The sequence below is a fragment of the Sceloporus occidentalis genome, unplaced genomic scaffold, assembly GCF_023333645.1.
Source record: "Sceloporus occidentalis isolate IW3139 unplaced genomic scaffold, rSceOcc1.0.p SCAF_135, whole genome shotgun sequence".
In the NCBI taxonomy this organism is placed as follows: domain Eukaryota; kingdom Metazoa; phylum Chordata; class Lepidosauria; order Squamata; family Phrynosomatidae; genus Sceloporus; species Sceloporus occidentalis.
Window position 1 is genome coordinate 1,416,844 of NW_028317115.1, and position 14,131 is coordinate 1,430,974.

The window sequence follows — 14,131 nt, forward strand, 5'->3', positions numbered from 1 at the left end:
TTATTAGCAAAATCATTACCCCTCTGGGATGCTAAGGTAATATATACTTAGGCTAGAAGGTGATTTTTAGAACCATGTTTATGTGCAGATAAATGTGATGCAAACAAAAAGGACATATTCTAAAATTACATATATATTATATATAATTGTTCATTATGAGCATGTATACTGATCAACTGCATTGCAGTTCCACTAGAAAGTACTCCACGATCTCTTCCATGTATCAAGTAAATAGGTCTCCTTCCACAGCCTCCACTTGTAAATACTCTCCAAGGTCTTGAGCCAATTCCGAGACATCATCGCCTTTGGTTTGTAGAGTACATTCAGGTTCTTCCTCTGCTGAAGTTTTTTCTTTTGCGCAGAGTTTAAGGCACTTGTCAAGTCTTTTAATGAACAGGTCAACATCCTGCTTTTTAATGCCGATGGCTGATGCAGCATTCAGGTAAGCACAGGGGTAGTTATTACTGTGAGACATAAAACCCTTAAAGACGTACCCATTAATGGTCTGTGATGTCCCAAGGGGAACCACCCTAGAGGAAAAAAAGCTTGAGATGACATATCTTCTAACAACTATTTTTAATATAGTACATTAGGTTACTCAGTGCTTAAAACATACCTTATTTTAATAATAAAAAACTTTCTCCTGAAAATAAGGCGTTGCTTTGCTTCCTCCCTTCACCTGGCATTCGCACAGGCTTATGTGCGATGCCTCGATTAGTATACCGTATTGGCTCGAATATAGGCCGCACTTTTTCCCCCCACTTTAAGTCTTTAAAGTGGGGGTGCAGCCTATATTCGGGGTCTAGCGCCCGAGACATGCAGTCCCGGGCAGGCAGGGGACCTGCATCCTACTCTCTGATACACTCAGACAGCCTCTCCTGCCAGCACTTTCCACGGGGGGGGGTGCCGGCACGGGAGGTTGTCTAAGCGCATCGTGGGGACGGTCACCGGCTGCGGAGGTTGTTTACCCGCATCGCTGCAGCCGGTGACCGTCCGCACGATGCGTTTTACCTCTGCCCCTAAGACTTACCAGAGCAGACTCCCGGGCAGAGTGGCAGCATATCTCGGGGGTGGGGGAGACAGAGTGGCAGCATGTTTTTTTGGTGCTTTTTTAAAGAAAAAAACTCTTTAAAAAGCACCAAACTTTTAGGGGGCGGCCTATATCCGAGCCAATACGGTATTTATTGGATACTACTACGTGAATATACACTTTATTAGGTACGCCTGTTCAATTGCTTGTTAACACAGATAACTAATCAGCCAATCACATGGCAGCAACTCAAATCATTTAGGGATGTAGACACAAGCTGCTGAAGTTCAAACCAAGCATCAGAATGGGGAAGAAAAGGGATTTACGTGACTTTGAACGTGATTGGCTGATTAGCTATTTGTGTTAACAAGCAATTAAACAGGTGTACCCAATGAAGTGCCCGGTGCTGCTACAAAACATAACCGTCTAATTGCCCGTTTACTAGAATTACCAGGACCGGTGACAAAACCCCATCTGAATGTGATGTGTAAGACTGCAGGGACGTGGCACGGACGGGGATACAGCAGAGATGTTCAGAACAATTCAGAGTAATGAAGCATTTTGCCCCCAAGTAGAAATGTTCCTCAGCATTATTGGAGACGACAAAATCACTGAATTTATAGACTAAATATATACTTTCTTGCAGTGGCGGATCTACCGGGGTCGCAGGGGTCGCGACTGCGACCGGGCCCCGGCGGCAGGGGGGCCCAAGCCAAGGGGCCGCCCGAAATCTTTTTTTAAGTTTTTTTTTTATTTTTTTTTTTAAATAAGGCAGGGGCGTCCAACATGCGGCCCGCGGGCCAAATGCGGCCCGCGAGACCTCGAGGTGCGGCCCGCGTAAGATCGGCAGCCAGGGCAACCGATCTTACACGAGCCGCACCTCAAGCCCTGCTACTTACTTGTGGGAGGGTCTTCTGGACAGCACAGAGGAAGCGGAGTTCACGTGACTTCCTACTTCCTCTGTGCTTTAGCAGAGAAGGCAGAGGGAGGCCGCGCCCCCTGCTGAAGTCTGTGAGCGGCATCGAAGGGAGATGCAGTGCAGGTAAGGGGGTGGGGAGGGTGTTTGAATGAGTGTGTGTGATTAAGGGAATGAATCTGTGAATTAATGATTATATGAATAAATGAGTGTGTGTGTGTGTGTGTGATAGCATGGATGTGTAAGTGCTGGAACCTAGGCATGATGGGACTGTGATTGCTGTTAGCAATCACACTCCTATCATGCCAAGCCAGCCAGTACATGCTGAAACCTGGCCAGCTGCCCCCCTTGTGTAGTGATGCTGCCAGCAGTATGGGGTCTGCACTTACAGCCACCCTGTACCAGCGTGTACTGGCTGACTTGGCATGATAGGAGTGTGATTGCTAACAGCAATCACAGTCCCATAATGCCTAGGTTCCAGCATTTACTGGATGGATGTGTAAGTGCTGGAACCTAGGCATGATGGGACTGTGATTGCTGTTAGCAATCACACTCCTATCATGCCAAGTCAGCCAGTACATGCTGAAACCTGGCTAGCTGCCCCCCTTGTGTATTGATGCTGCCAGTTGTATGGGGTCTGCACATCACTTACAGCCATCCTGTACCAGCGTGTATTGGCTGACTTGGCATGATAGGAGTGTGATTGCTAATAGCAATCAGAGTCCCATCATGCCTAGGTTCCAGCATTTACTGGATGGATGTGTAAGTGCTGGAACCTAGGCATGATGGGACTGTGCCTACTGTTAGCAATCACACTCCTATCATGCCAAGTCAGCCAGTACATGCTGAAACCTAGCTAGCTGCCCCCCTTGTGTAGTGATGCTGCCAGCAGTATGGGGTCTGCACATCACTTACAGCCACCCTGTACCAGCATGTACTGGCTGACTTGGCATGATAGGAGTGTGATTGCTAACAGCAATCACAGCGAGCACAGTCCCATCATGCCTAGGTACCAGCATTTACTGGTTGCCTAGGCTAACAGCAATCACACTCCTATCATGCCAAGTCATATTGCTAATTTTGTCCAATTGTGTGTTACCTACTTTTATTAAACATGTGAGTTTTTATTATTATTTTTAAAAGGTGGGGGTCATTTTCGGTTTTGGCTAAGTGAACCCTGAATGTTTTGGTCCAGAATTTTCATTTTAGTTCATCCCTAGGATAAATCTAGGGAATCCTGAATTTGTAGTCGCAAAACTTTCAAGGCCCAGAAATCAGTGAGAGGAAGAGTAAAGGTTTTGTGTCATTTTACTTTATTTTAATCTGCATATTTTATTAAAGGCCATATTTTTTGTCACAGGGAAAAATGAGTGCGGCCCGCACACGTATACAATTCTGATGAAGTGGCCCACTGCAGAAAAAACTTGGACACCCCTGGATTATGCCCTTTGTACATGCGCCCCTTTTTCTTTGATTTTTTTACAGATATGATTCAATATGTAAATTGAATTTGTTGAATTAGTTGAAAAATAATTGTTGGGTAAAAATCATGTTTTTGGGGGGGAGTGGGGGGGGCCCTTAACAGATTCTCGCACCCGGGCCCTGAGGCGTCTAGTTACGCCCCTGCTTTCTTGCCCTGCTAAAATTACTCAACAAAACCGGAGCATGCCTAGTAAGGAGGTCCGATTATTAAATATAAGAAGACACCCACCTAGCATTTCATGTTTGTGTGAATGTGTACCACTTCATTTTATGGCAATTACCACCCAGGAAAAAATCTGCATTAAATGGGCAATTTATATTATTGTTTAACTAAAACCTAAATAAAAGCATTGATCTACAGCCATTAAGTACATTCAATGAAATAAAAACAAATGCTGCTGCTCAGTTTTAGCGAAATGCCTCCCGTAGCAAATGAGGTCACTGAATGATCAGCCGTCTTTTCTCTCTCTCACCGCCAAACTCTCCACATTTAAAAGCACATGAGACTTCACTTGGAGACGGAAGACTCTCATTTACATTTAGCCACACAAGACCGCGGCTGGAGGCTGGGAGAAGGCGGCTGATTAGCTCGGCAGGGTTGCCAGTTGGCTGCTACACAGAAAAACAAGCTATTTTCACCCCTATGTTCCTTGAAAAGGGGGGCTTCAAAGTCCCACCAAGTATGGAGTACTTGGTTTGCCTCCAGGGTCCACTTGGCAAATGGCGTATCCGTACGTGTCCGGCACTCAGTAATTCTACTTCCCGCAGTCAGCAGTTTTACCTCTAATTGTGCCCTGAAACTTCACACTTGAGGTTGAGGTTGAGTTTCTTGCACAATAATTTTTTTGCAGTTTTTTTTATTTTTATTTTATTTTAAGTTTGCATTTTATCCCCAAATGTGTCTTCATTAAATCTGTAGTATTTATTATCTGTAGTAACTTATTATTTGACCGTGTGGTCAGTAATTTGCCGATACTTTACTGGTGACAGCATCGCTTGGAGAATATTAACAAGGGGCCTTTGGCTGCATAGATCTCAGGAAGGTGAAGAGGGACAGAGAATTAATCCTCATCATTAGCTGGCAGCGTCACTACAAACTAGAAAGGCTGTCGGAGAACAACTTACAAATGAGGCTTCTATCGTGTGCAGCAAAACGATACAACACAAAATGCCTCTACAACATTGAAATAATTAGACAGACCTTTTGTGAAACATTAACGAGAATCAGTAAAACGTTATTTGCGGATTAAACGGCTGCCCGCCCATAAAGAGGAAACGTGCGCGGCCGGTGTATCAGATCCGCAGACTCACCTCGCGCCAGAAACTTGTCTCGTAAAGAGCATTGATCCAAGCTGCGTGACGGCAGCACCGCTCTGAGCGCTCAGATTGCCTAAAGACAAAGCTAAGGAACATAACAAAAACATGAGATAAACACGTTAAATGCATAAGTATTATAATGCAAAAAAATAAATAAATTACAAGAGCAATAGCTTCTCACCGGCCATGGGTAAAACTGGTAGGGGTACTAGTGAATTAAAGCCCCCCTTTTAAATAAATAAATAAATGATTATATATATATATATATATATATATATATATATATATATATATAATAGTGTAGGTGTAGTCGTGCCTGCACTTACTTTAGGTTAATAATTGTATGGCTGTGGAGTTAATATGGATCTGATAGCTTAGTCATACCAAATAAAATGGGCAATGTATGCAATAAAACACCTATTGTGTATGGCAGGGAGAAAGCACTAGCTTAATATCTGCATGACCCCCCCCCCCCCCCCAATATCTTAGCCTTCCTTTACTACCATGTTGCTGATTGTTGTTGATTGGCCGAGGAAGCCTTTTGAGGGCGCGGCTAGGAGATAGGCATGAGCTTCAGGACAGGAGACGCCTTCCCAGCCAGGCGACCAAGAAGTATTGTGGCAGATTGCGACACAGAGGCTTCAGCATTTATCCGTCACGTACCTAATGAGATTGGATTGTGTGGCGTTTCCAGTAATCGTTCGTTGTTCCTTTTAGCCAATTTCTTCAGTTCATTAGAAAGGTATGTATACATTGCCTGGAGGAAAAAAAAAAGTTTATAAATCAATCATTTACATTTCAGCTTATAAAAAAAAAAAAAAAAACAAAACAAAAAAAAAAAAAAAATAAAAAAAAATCAAATCCAAAGTTTGCTGTTCATCGAGTATTAAAATATTGGTTGCTACAGAGCTGAGTGCATCGGAACCTGGCAGGTGGAACCCTTCAGTGGCCATCGACAAGGCTTATATGCTATGTGGTTACATGTCTAGGGTACGCTAGTCCAAGGGAAGGCTAGCTTCTTCAACACACACTGAACCTCTGTGACTGTGGTGGGTATGGGGTTTATTCACTAAAGGGAATGTTGGCAGCACAGATTACAGGAAAGTTTCAACTCCTTCACTGCATTACGAAGGTGAACACTGGCAGGTTTCTGCAGCAAGAAGGGCTGAGCTGGCCCTGTATAATGCATAATTCAACATTGAGAAGACTTCTCATGGATTTAAAGAAACATTATATAGGGATAGTCACTGGGGTTGGCCCTTCATAATGTAGAATGAAGTCAAAGAGTTCGATGCACAACTCTACTGCAAGCTCTACCGATAATCACCCTTCTGTGATTCTCACTAGTTTTGGCTGACAAGAACCAGCGCTGGAGCGGGCCGACCTGATCTTTACACGAGCACCGCAAAGGAAATAGACCAAATATATAGAGGATGATTAGAGTGCATATGTATCTTCAAGTGACTAAAAGCATTATTTATGACACTATGAGCTCATTATAGACCTGGAATCACATGAGACTATATAGAATGAACATAGAGTGCTTTTAAAGTACATATTTAAAACGTGGTTTATTGACATCACCAATACGTCTACAATGCAACATATGCTTTAATATGAAGCTACAATTTACTGACTATTGCTTCTACTGACTTCACTTTGCAGAATGCCGAGCTGGCCCTGGACAATGCATGCAAATTCAAAGCCATCTTATTATGCAAAGTCAAGTTCAAACATTAATCTCTCCTGCAAACTCCTGGTTTAGTAAATGGAGCTTTTTATCTTATTTGCGGACAGAAGGCAGAGTCCTTAGTAGGTTGGGATAACTTCAGTGCTGCAATACGTTAATACAAAAACACAGAATCAGAGAGGCTTCCAAGACCACAGAGTTGACTTTTTGTTTTTGTTTCAAAAACCTTAAAATGTCATTTAAGAAACATTTTGGAAAATGCAACACTTCGGGGGGGGGGCACGCAGACATTGCAGTGATTGACATGCGTGCGGCCAAGTCTGAAGAAGTTTTGTTACTCATGATGAAGATCTTGAAGCGGTAAATCAAATGAGATAATTTTGTTTAATCAGATAGGAGGCAGAAAAAGCCAAAATTGTGTCTTCACCTTCAGCTCGACCGGAGATTCCTGCACCGATAGCTGCTCTGGCTTTTACCCATCAATAACATGTATTGGGTATCGGGCTCCTGTTCTATGAAACAGAATACCAAACAAGCTGATGCGATCAATCATTCTGACCGCTTCCACGTTCCAACTCCGACAATAACTTCACTGCTCCTTCGCCTCCAACGTCCGCGCATCCGGTCGGCTCTCGCACAAACACAGATGGAGATTCAATTTAACGTAGATTAATAGTGCTTCTGGGCTTGGCGCGTTTCTTTCTGGGGTCAGATCGATAACAGGCCTCTTTCCTGAGCGACTTCTGTGGCGATCGTAATAGTACCCCAAGCAAACATACAAGGAGAGGTCTTATTTCAAAGAAACGAGATGGCAAGGACATTGATTTTTATGTACTATATTTAACTCCGAACATTTCTAGTCAGATGAACAATCGGTAAATTCTCAGAAAGCCAAGGTGCGCCGTTTGCCTGCATACCAAACAGCGGCTTTTAGTTTGGTGGTAAAAGCCACAAAATAAATCAACGTAAAAATTGTTGAAGGTACTGCGTTATTTCTGTGTAAACAGAGGTCAGTATAAAGTGAACACATGATTTAATGCCATGCGTCCCAACATGTCCACTTGCCAAAGCAGGATACCCGTGTTGCAGACACACTCCACCAAAAGGATCAGATCACAACTGTGCAGGACAGAACCATAAAATTAGGACTGTTCCATGTGAATCAGGGAAGTTGAGATGCCCTTTCTACCTTGGTGCCTTTTCTCTACCATTCTTATTCACAATACTCTTCTCCCTTGAGTTCCTCAAGTCATTGTTTACCTATCAAAGAGGACAGACAGCGACACGCTGTTTCTTAATCTGTATGGATTCCACCAGAGGTTATAACAGGGGCGTCCAACATGCGAACCTCGGGGTGCGGCCCGCGTGAGATCGGTAGCCAGGATCACAAGAGCCCTGCTGCTTACTTGTGGGAGGGTCTATTCTCTGCTCCTGCTTCCTCTGTGGGGAGAGCGAGGGAGGCCACGCCCCCTGCTGAAGTCTGTGAGCGGCATCGAGAGCTGTAGAGCAGGTAAGGGGGTGGGGTAGGTTGTGTGAATGAGTATGTCTGATTGAGGGAATGAATCTGTGAATGAATGAATGTGTGAGTGTGATAGCATGGATGTGTAAGTGCTGGAACCTAGGCATGATGGGACTGTGATTGCTGTTAGCAATCACACTTCTTTTCATGCCAAGTCAGCCAGTACATGCTGAAACCTGGCTAGCTGCCCCCCTTGTGTAGTGATGCTGCCAGCAGTATGGGGTCTGCACTTACAGCCACCCTGTACCAGCATGTATTGGCTGACTTGGGATGATAGGAGTGTGATTGCTAACAGCAATCTGCTAACAGCAATCACAGTCCCATCATGCCTAGGTTCCAGCATTCACTGGTTGCCTGGGTATAAAAAGAGTGTGGTTGCTGTTAGCAATCACACTCCTATCATGCCAAGTCAGCCAGTTCATGCTGAAACCTGGCTAGCTGCCCCCCTTGTGTATTGATGCTGCCAGCAGTATGGGGTCTGCACTTACAGCCACCCTGTACCAGCATGTATTGGCTGACTTGGGATGATAGGAGTGTGATTGCTAACAGCAATCTGCTAACAGCAATCACAGTCCCATCATGCCTAGGTTCCAGCATTCACTGGTTGCCTGGGTATAAAAAGAGTGTGTTTGTTGATTTTTTTTTGTCCAATTGTGGTGTGTTACTTTAAATAAAAGTGTTGTTACACACTAAAATTGGACAAAAAATATGATGCCCAGCCAAGCAGTACATGCTGGAATCTGGGTATTTCTGAGATTGCTGTTAACATAATATATAATTTTTTTGTACAATTTTGGTGTGTAACTTACTTTTATTAAAAGTGTGTGGGGGGGTCACTTTCAGTTTCGGCTAAATTTTGTAATTGGATTTTAATTGCACATGTGTTGATGACGAGTAATCTCACCACTCCCCCCTTTTTGTTGCCTTACTTAAGGGAAACAAATTCAGTGGTGAGTTATCTGTGATAAAGAGCGGGGTACCGCTTGAAACGCGTCAGATTTGGGGTTTCCTGTATATTGGATGCACAGGTGTGAACTATGCTTTTTAATCATTAAGTAAAATAAAGCTGGAAGTTTTTTTTTTTCTTCAAATGCTGGATCGATCCCTTTGTTTTTTTTGTGTTCGGCTAAGTGAACCCTGAATTTTTGGTTTTGGTCCAGAATTTTCATTTTAGTGCATCCCTAAAATAAATAGAACTATTTTATTTTTACTTATACAGAATCCTGCATTTGTAGGCCCAGAAATCCCAGAAATCAGTGAGAGGAAAAGTAAACGTTTTGTGTCATTTACCTTATTTTAATCTGCATATCTTATTAAAGGCCATATTTTTTCTCAGTGAAAAATGAGTGCGGCCCTCGCATGGATACAATTCTGATGAAGTGGCCCACTGCAGAAAAAACTTGGACACCCCTGGGTTATAACATCTTTGCTGATCCTCCCAGGTCCTTTTTCCAAGCTTACCAACAGTACCCATTCTAAACAACCACGTTTTTGTTCCAAATCATTATTGTGAAAGCATCCTGTGGTTTGATGTGACCCTAACGCTTTGTTAGACCACCAGATTTTGCATTTTATACTGAAAATCAAATAAATGGACAGTCACGCTATTTTATATGGCCCTTTGGGGACTTCTCACATGGAAAAATGCCACTAAATTAAATAAAATAAAGAAAATAGTTCATTGCTATGCTATGGATCCCAGTCTCTCCCTTTCTCCACATACACATGCATATGCAAACCTACCTTTCTTTCTTTCAAGAGATCTTTATATCCCTTTGCACCAAGCGAAAGCAGCGTTATGAGGACATCCAAGGATGGAGAGGCAGATGCTCTTCCTGGGTACATTTTGCTGATTTCTTGAAGAAATGCATCGTTAAAACCAGCAATAACAGCTCCACCTACTGGAACCATGAAATTCTTGTCCAGGCTTTGAACAAAAGCATCAATCCTTCCAACACGAGCACCCTTATGCCAGGAAAATAAAATAAAAACACATTTATGCGCATTAAAAGTATAGAATAGGTTCATGATGGCCTTTATTACAGTGTGTCCTGAATTCTAAGTTGTTAATGACATCAAAGGTCAAACAGAATATTGCATCACTACTTTAATTCCAACTATTTTTAAGTGTATAAGTATACTTTGAGCAGTGAATTTCTCAAAGTAATGCTAGCAATTCTCAATACCTGCTGGATAAGATGCATGCACTTTGAGGACTGCACACCGTAAGCATTATTGACAATGTGCGGGATGCTGTGCTTGGCACAGATGACTGCCAGTTCCTCCAGCCTGTTAAACAATAAAATCGGGGTTACACCAAAGCTGTTCCAGATTCCAGCATTCAAAGACAAAATGTTTTTAGGTGTATCTTAACATATTGGGACAAAACAGAGACTTATAGTATAAAGCAGTACAGGTAGTATAGCAGTAGTGGGCAGGTTTAATTTACTGGTGGCTGCACCTTCTACCCCTTCATGCCCCCTCAATGTGTTCTCCCCATTCATGCCCCCTCAATGTATTCTCCCCATTCATGCCCCCTCAATGCATTTTGCCCATTCATGCCCTCTCAATGTATTCTCCCCATTCATGCCCTCTCAACGTATTTGCCCTAAGTACAAGGATAAGTACATTGCACTGTGCAACAAACACATCCAAAGAGAATGGCAGGACAAACTTTCATAAGAAACATCGTTACAGTATGAATGCAACACAACTTCAACAATGACATCATTTGAAATCTATAGTTACTATGTACCAGCACTGAAACACTGCATAGGTATTGATGTTATAAATGATGTTGTAACTTGGCAGAACCTGGCTCTTTGCTCTTACCTGAACACATTGGATAAAAGGAAAAAAGAGCAGCATTTTTATCTGAATGTAACGGATGATGTAAGGCTCACCTGTCAGGCACCCGAGGAGCAAAGCATGAAGTTGTAGAATGAATACACAGAATATTTTCAGCTCCCAGTTCCTGGATTTTTGATTCTATGGCCTCTAGGTCTGTGCGTAACTCATCTCCTTCCAACACATTCTCGATCACTACTGGCTCAAAACCTAATCGTGCAAAGATATTGTCCCTTTTACGCAATATATATACCTGAAGTATATCTACAGTATGTAATATGATTATCCTTCTACATTTCTAATATTTGGGTATTTATGCCGTTATTGGAGATGTTTTGTATGTTGTTCTAGAGACTTTACAATATTTGCACCAATTACCCTTATTGTGTTTGGCGCACATGAAGTCAAAGGTTACGGTGGGAGGAATTTGATGGTAACGCGACTGCGATGGAACTTCAAATATCAAGAATGATCTTTTTAAGATCTTTGTCATCTTGGCAGAGCAAAACTAGAGGAAGTTTGGGAAGAAGATTAAGCAAGACCTTAATGAAATCGAGGAGCCAAGATGTCCGAGGTAAGGCCTATGGGACAACAGTTGCCTTTCTGTACACTTGTTGTTAAGTCAAGGAAAAATAAAATATTTAAAAATACATTGATAAGTATATACAAAAGGTTACCTGCTGTGATCATGGATTTAAAACAAGACTTCTGGTCTATTCTGGGCCAGATAATGTATTTAGCCTTTGGTCTCCTATGCCGTAATGTCAGAAAGCAGAGGGTTAAGCTCATCCCAGTTGCCATGGGAACCACAAAGCAGCTGGTTACGGACTGTACACCTAAGATGATAAAACAAATTAATAGAATTACTCGGTGTGTTGACGTGTTTTGGGGAGGCAAAAGTTGAATGTACTCACCGGCCATTTTTAGAATATCCAGCATGACGGAGTTTGTAAGTTTGTTCAGAAGACTCGAGCCTGCGGCCTTCGGCTGGACAGCAGAAATATCTCCTGACCTTCCTATTCCATGGATAAGCCTAGGGGGGGCGGAAATACAACTACTTCAACACTCATTATACTAAGCCGGAATCTAAATATAAAAGCATAGTCACGTCTCCATTTATCTACATGCTAAAGAGATGAATAATTCCACCTCACCTTAGTAAATTTAGTGATTATATCAGGATTAATTGATACGATGATAATATACACTGCTGCAGGAGGGAATTTAGCAGATTACATAGTCTTGCAGAAAGGACAACAACAAATGTAATTTGGCACACTTTGAATTACCCTCAAACCTATATTTTGCAGTCTATACGAGTTGTGTGCTCATTGGTAGAATACCAATGCACCATTAGTCAAGGCAGCGTGTCAAAATGAAATAATTTCAGTATTGGAGCAGTGTGTGAAAACAGCCGACATTCCCAAAGCATTTATAGAATTGTGTGAAAAAGAAAATAAAGATATTTGAATTCTATGGTTTTACATATCAGGTCTAAAAATTAGGTAAATACTACCTCAGACGAACAACACATGACATATTACACCGGGTTATGATTTATTCAACAAAAATAAAGCCAAAATGAAGAAGCCATGTGTGAAAAACTAAGTACGCCCTTACGCCAGCCAAATTTCCTCAACAACAACGTAAGAGACTGATAGTCATACAGAAAATGATTACTTACAAGTAATTGCTGCTAAAGTTGGTTCTCCAAGCTATCAATGGCTTCTCTATTTCAGCTTCATTTTTGTTGAATAAATCATGACAGTGTAACATGTCATGTGCTGCTGTACTTATCTAATTTTTAGACCTTTTAAGGAACAGATAATATAATTCAAAGAGGGTGTACTTTCTTTTTCACACAATTGTACATACATGAAAAATGGGCATCACTGCACCTTTAAGAAAGATGTACACCACAAAGCTATAACATAATGTTACATTCGCATTGAGTACAGTGAAACACTGGAATGAGGAGTACCGATAGTGACGACGGGAAACCATACCAGACGCAACTCTTCCTTCGCGCTCACCAACACCACAATTGCCAAGGAAATTATTGCTATCCATGACTGCGAGCTCCTGCAGGAAGAGTTCAATGGTGCTCTCATCCCAGGCATCTGGTGGACACTTCCCCTAATTTACAAGATATTGGGTGAAAAACAATGTTTAGCACAAATGCACCGTATCCCGTACCAGTGCTGGGTCACACAAGGAAGACAGCCCACATCCCTTTAAAAGGGGGAAGAATCCCACCCCCAAAAAAATCTTCCCACTGATTTCAATGGGAGCACATTCCTGCCACCGATTGGCTGCTTAAGCCAATGACAGTGCATACGCCCACTGATTTAATTAGAAGTACATACTGTCACTGATTGACAGCTTAAACAGCCAATCAGTGGCATAAAAATTCAGATCATATAGAATCAATAAGATTTTGCAGCGTGGCTATAACGATTGTGTCAGGTATCAAGCCTCACTCTGCACGGTACATCTGTGAGCGAGTTACTAAAGCAACCTTTTATGGTGACCAGATTTTAGAGCTCGCTCCTCACAGGTAACAAACGATATGATTTGTGGCTGGGGCGCCCGTGATTCCTAGAACCTCTAACCTGAATGTAACAGCTGATGGCCCGCTAGTTCCCGTTACAACAATATTTACAATTACGATGGACATGTAGGACACGGACCATGACATGAAGACATGCAGGTACAGAAGACTCTTACAGCTTACCGGGAGGTTTGGGGGGAATGAGAGAGGGTGAGGATAATCTCATTGTAGTTAAAGTTATGCAGGACAGTGGTGGTTGCAGTCGCAAGATACGTATGGTGTTGCTTGACTATTTACTAAGTGACTGAAAATCAGACTTAATAACAATAACCCCCAAACATCTCAAGACCAGCAGGGAGCAACCAAACGAGGACTACAAGTACCAGACTGCTTTGCAAATGAAGGGTCACGTGACTGCGTCATGAAGGCCCGCTAGCGATTCGCTTACTTTTTCTAAGAGAAGCCGTATAAGCTGCTCGTGACTACGCCGAGCCTCTTTACCCTGCCGGATATAGGCTGGGGACACCAGCTTCTCGCCGGCTCGCAAACTCTCCCCGTTCATGACAGTCACCACGTTACAGCCGAGGAAAGCACCACACCGGGTATGACACAGCGGTGTCTGGCACCGCCCTGTTTAGCGTGATAGCCAATAACGATGGAGTGTCACAAACCAATCGCAATTCAACAGGCAGATTGACAAGCCCAGCCAGGAAAAGGGCGCTATAGGCTAGATTGACACGCGACTTTGCGGCTCACGCCTCGTTCCTATAAGCGGCATC

General features: G+C 42.7%; 1 protein-coding gene across 1 annotated transcript; it reads right to left on the bottom strand.

Annotated features, from left to right (window-relative positions):
- Positions 1 to 223: 223 nt before the first annotated feature.
- LOC149281330 (O-phosphoseryl-tRNA(Sec) selenium transferase) lies at positions 224 to 13,923 on the bottom strand. The gene is made up of 10 exons (XM_089499433.1): positions 13,801 to 13,923; positions 12,783 to 12,937; positions 11,716 to 11,834; positions 11,479 to 11,637; positions 10,858 to 11,011; positions 10,141 to 10,243; positions 9,698 to 9,919; positions 5,409 to 5,502; positions 4,740 to 4,830; positions 224 to 530 (listed from the first exon to the last, which is right to left on the bottom strand). Exons 1-10 carry the CDS (start codon positions 13,912 to 13,914, stop codon positions 224 to 226), a joined length of 1,518 nt encoding a protein of 505 aa, XP_089355559.1. The 5' UTR covers positions 13,915 to 13,923.
- Positions 13,924 to 14,131: the final 208 nt, after the last annotated feature.